This window comes from Lepisma saccharinum, chromosome 4 (assembly GCF_977018435.1).
Source record: "Lepisma saccharinum chromosome 4, izLepSacc3.1, whole genome shotgun sequence".
NCBI classification, from domain to species: Eukaryota; Metazoa; Arthropoda; class Insecta; order Zygentoma; family Lepismatidae; genus Lepisma; species Lepisma saccharinum.
The window spans coordinates 44,261,961-44,265,919 of NC_139232.1; the positions used below are offsets into that span (position 1 = coordinate 44,261,961).

Sequence of the window (3,959 nt, forward strand, 5' to 3'; positions counted from 1 at the left end):
TGCCAACCAAGTTGCTATGGTACAGGAACTCACATAGGTCAGTGATTGGAAGCACGTTCCGTCAAAAGACAATCCTGCAGATCTGATCTCACGAGGAGTCGATGCAAAAACTATCAGATCACTTCAGCTTGGGTGGCACGGACCCACCTGGCTCCAAGAAGACGAGACACAGTGGCCATCATCCAGTTTAACATTCCGTCCAGATGACAACACTATTCCAGAGCAGCGTAAGGTAGCAGCTACCACATTTGTCACTCATGTAACAACTGAAGAAGAAATCATATCTAGATATTCAAGTTTATCCAAGCTACTGAGAGTAGTGTCACTCTGCAAAAGGTTCATCAGCAATTGCAGAAACTCAAGAGACAAAAGGAGTGAAGACCTTACCACCTTTGAAATTCAAGGTGCCACACTTGCCTGCATCAAGATAACACAACGTGCATTCTTCTCTCAGGAAATCAAAGATTTGTCTGACAAGCAGCAAGTACACAACAAGAGTATTTTGAGGAACCTTCATCCATTTCTCGACAATGAAAAAGTAATTCGTGTCGGACGAAGATTGGAAAACAGTGAATTGGAGTTTCAAAGCAAACATCAAATTATTCTTCATCCAAAGAGTCATTTCGCGAAAATTCTGATAGCATCAGAACACAAGAGACTTATGAATCCTGATCCACAGCTTCTCATATCATCACTTCGTGAGAAATACTGGATACCTCGCATACGACAGGTGGTCAAACAGATCATTTACCAGTGCAACATATGCTATCATTTGAAGGCTTCAGCCGCCCAGCAGCTGATGGGGCAGTTACCCTCCAGTAGAGTGAGACCCAGCAAGGCATTCCATCATGTAGGCGTTGATTACGTAGGGCCATACCACATCAAGACCGGAGCCGTAAGAAGCAGATCCACAAGAAAATGCTACATTGCAGTTTTCACTTGTCTTGCCACAAGGGCAATTCATCTAGAGATTGTCTCAGACTCTACATCACAAGCTTTCATCGCAGCTCTACTACACTTCACCGCGAGAAGAGGAACGTGTGCAAGTATTTTTAGCGACAATGCTACGACGTTCCATGGTGCTAAAAACGAATTGCAGGACTTACGTAAACTCTTTCAATCACAAGAGTTCAACAAGGACATCAACAGATTTGCAGCAGAAGAGAATTTCCAATGGAAGTATTCTCCACCACGCAGTCCATCATTCGGCGGGGTTTATGAAAGTGCAGTGAAGTCTATGAAATACCATCTTCGCAGAGTAGCAGGAAACGCCGTGCTAACATACGAAGAACTAGTAACTCTGCTATGCCAAATAGAGGCCTGCCTCAACTCCCGTCCTCTTTCCACACTCCCTGATTCTCATGATGAATTCAGCTACATTACCCCTGGTCATTTTCTTATCGGAGGTCCTCTAACCTCATTTCCTTAACCAAACATTACAGATCTGGCTGCCAACAGATTATCCAGATGGCAGCGCATACAGCAGTTCCAGCAGCGAGTGTGGAGGAAGTGGTCTCAGGACTACCTGCATAGTCTGCAGCAGTGGCAGAAATGGACAGCCGTTCAGTCGAATTTGAAGCCTGGCACACCAGTGCTATTGAAGGAGGACAATCTTCCACCACTCTCATGGAGAGTCGGCGTCATCCAAGAAGTGTTTCCGGGAAGGTATAACCTAGTGCGCGTAGTCACCGTTTGTACTAGAGACGGAGTCTACAAGAGAGCATTAAGCAAAATTGTGCCTTTACCACATTGGGAAGCAGACGCTCTTTGAGGTAAAAACATTGACAATATATCCCCTAGTGTTAGGTTGGATGTGAACATTCCAACGGGAAGGGGGGGGGGAGTATGTTGGAGAATTATCTCTAAAAACTAACCACGATATATCTTTTTATATATTCTTGTATTCGCACTTTTCTCTTGCTCATTTTGCTATGCATTTGTTTCTATATAACCAATTGCTTATTTTGTGTATATCCAGTGCTTTAAGAAACCTACACTCCCATTGGTCAGTTCATATCGGGTGCGGTGCCTAGTTGCCGCCATCTTTGCGCGGTATCTTACTTCCGTCAGTGTTCGTGCAGAAGTCACTCCGGCAACAGCCGAAAGTCACCGTGTTGTGGATATTCATCAAAAACGTAAGGCTAACGTGGTTACGTTTCATTCAGCATATCAGTGAAGTGCAGTGATATGTAGTTCAGTTTCACAGGAACATTACAGTGCTGATATCATTCAGTGAAGAACTAGTGACGTGTTATTGTAACACCGGCTTCCAATTTCATATAAACAGTTTACTGAGGCAGGAGTGCAGGACAGTGTAATTACGTGTTATGTGTACATATTTATTATTAATATAACGTTATAGTTTTAATAAGTGCCTTCATTTTCTTTACACCTTAAGAAGAACGCGGTGAACTCAGCTCTATGGTGATACAATTCATTCCAGGGAAACAATCAGGGTCCTACTGGGCAGCAAACGCATTCAACATCCTAACATCGTGTTCTACCATCTCCATAGTTGATGATAAGAACATTGCTTTAACAAAATCAAGCTCCAGTTTGGATAATAATTTATTTCTTGTAACCTTGTGCCAAAAATTAATTGATCTCTCATCATTTCATTTAGGAAAGTACCAAATGAACAAATTGTCTGCTTGTGCTTCAAATTTATAACAGATGATTCAGATACTGTTTGCCCTTCCTCCTTTTTCAATAAATGGAACTTATACCTCTCAGCTATGACCTTCCTTTTTTGCCTAAAATGATTCTGCAACAAGCTACATAATTCTTCATATGTCTTATGTGACACTTTTCCTGGTGCAACGAAATTACTGAGGATATCGTACACTTTTGCACCAGCTATGGAAATTAATGTACAAACTCTTTTATCCGGAGAAATATGAGGGGCAGTCAAATGAAAACCGAACACCCACTACAAAGTGACAATGGAGTTTGTTTTATTCAAAAGTAATTTCCACAATCATTAAGACATTTATCCCACTGGGAGACGAGACGATCAATTCCAGTCTTGGTCAAATACACTGGGTATAATCAATACAACAACATTTATGTTAAAGAAAATATAAAAATAGCAAATAAATATAAATAATTTTAAACAAAATCTAAATCTTTCTTTGATCTACCCAAAACAAATGTTTGTACAATTTTGTATTTAGTTTTTCCAGTTGGCTTAAATAACAACTTATTTTTTCAATGGAACAATTCCAGATTTTTAGATTATCACTGTGATGGTTACCACTGATATTGCCAGTTTTCAAATCTATTACAATGTATACATTAGTTGCTTGTTTGTCAATTACCATATACGGACCTTCATAGACCTCACAGTACTTTTTAGTGCGATTTCCCAGGAGGCTGCTAAGATAATTGGTTTTTACAAACACCAGGTCTTTTATTTTAACTTCAGGTCTATTTTGTTGTTGCAAGTTGTACCTGTCATTCCTTTTCTTCCTTGCTTGGAAACCCTTTACAATAGCCATGTATAGCTTATCTTTCCACAGAGAAATTTCATTAGGCGGTAAATTAAAATGATTCAAAATACATGAATTAAGATCTCTATTTAGTTGTAACTCTGAGGGAGCAAATCCTAGCTGTGTGTGAACACTATCATTTAATAAGCTCACAACTACATCTATATATTTCGGCCAATCTTTGTGGTTGTTTTTACAAAACACACACATGAGCCGGTTGAGTTCAGAATGAATTCTCTCAACCAAATTAGAACTAGGGTGATATATTGGGGTATACGCCAATTTTATACCTAAGCTTGTTAAACTGTCCACATATGTGTTAGAATGAAACACCGTGGCATTATCACTGACCAACCTATGTGGAATGCCAAAATGCCTGACATATCCTTCTAGCAAGGCTTTTACAATACTGTTGGCTGTACCTGACCTCATTGGGTAAGCGAACAGATATTTAGTGTTAGCATCTTGTAA

At 40.1% G+C, this 3,959-nt stretch overlaps 1 protein-coding gene across 1 annotated transcript; it reads left to right on the forward strand.

Moving 5' to 3' along the window:
- The first annotated feature begins 661 nt into the window (after window positions 1-661).
- LOC145986907 (uncharacterized) lies at window positions 662-1,429 on the forward strand. Its single transcript, XM_083121374.1, has one exon. The coding sequence runs from the start codon at window positions 662-664 to the stop codon at window positions 1,427-1,429; it is 768 nt and encodes a 255-aa protein (XP_082977500.1).
- Window positions 1,430-3,959: the final 2,530 nt, after the last annotated feature.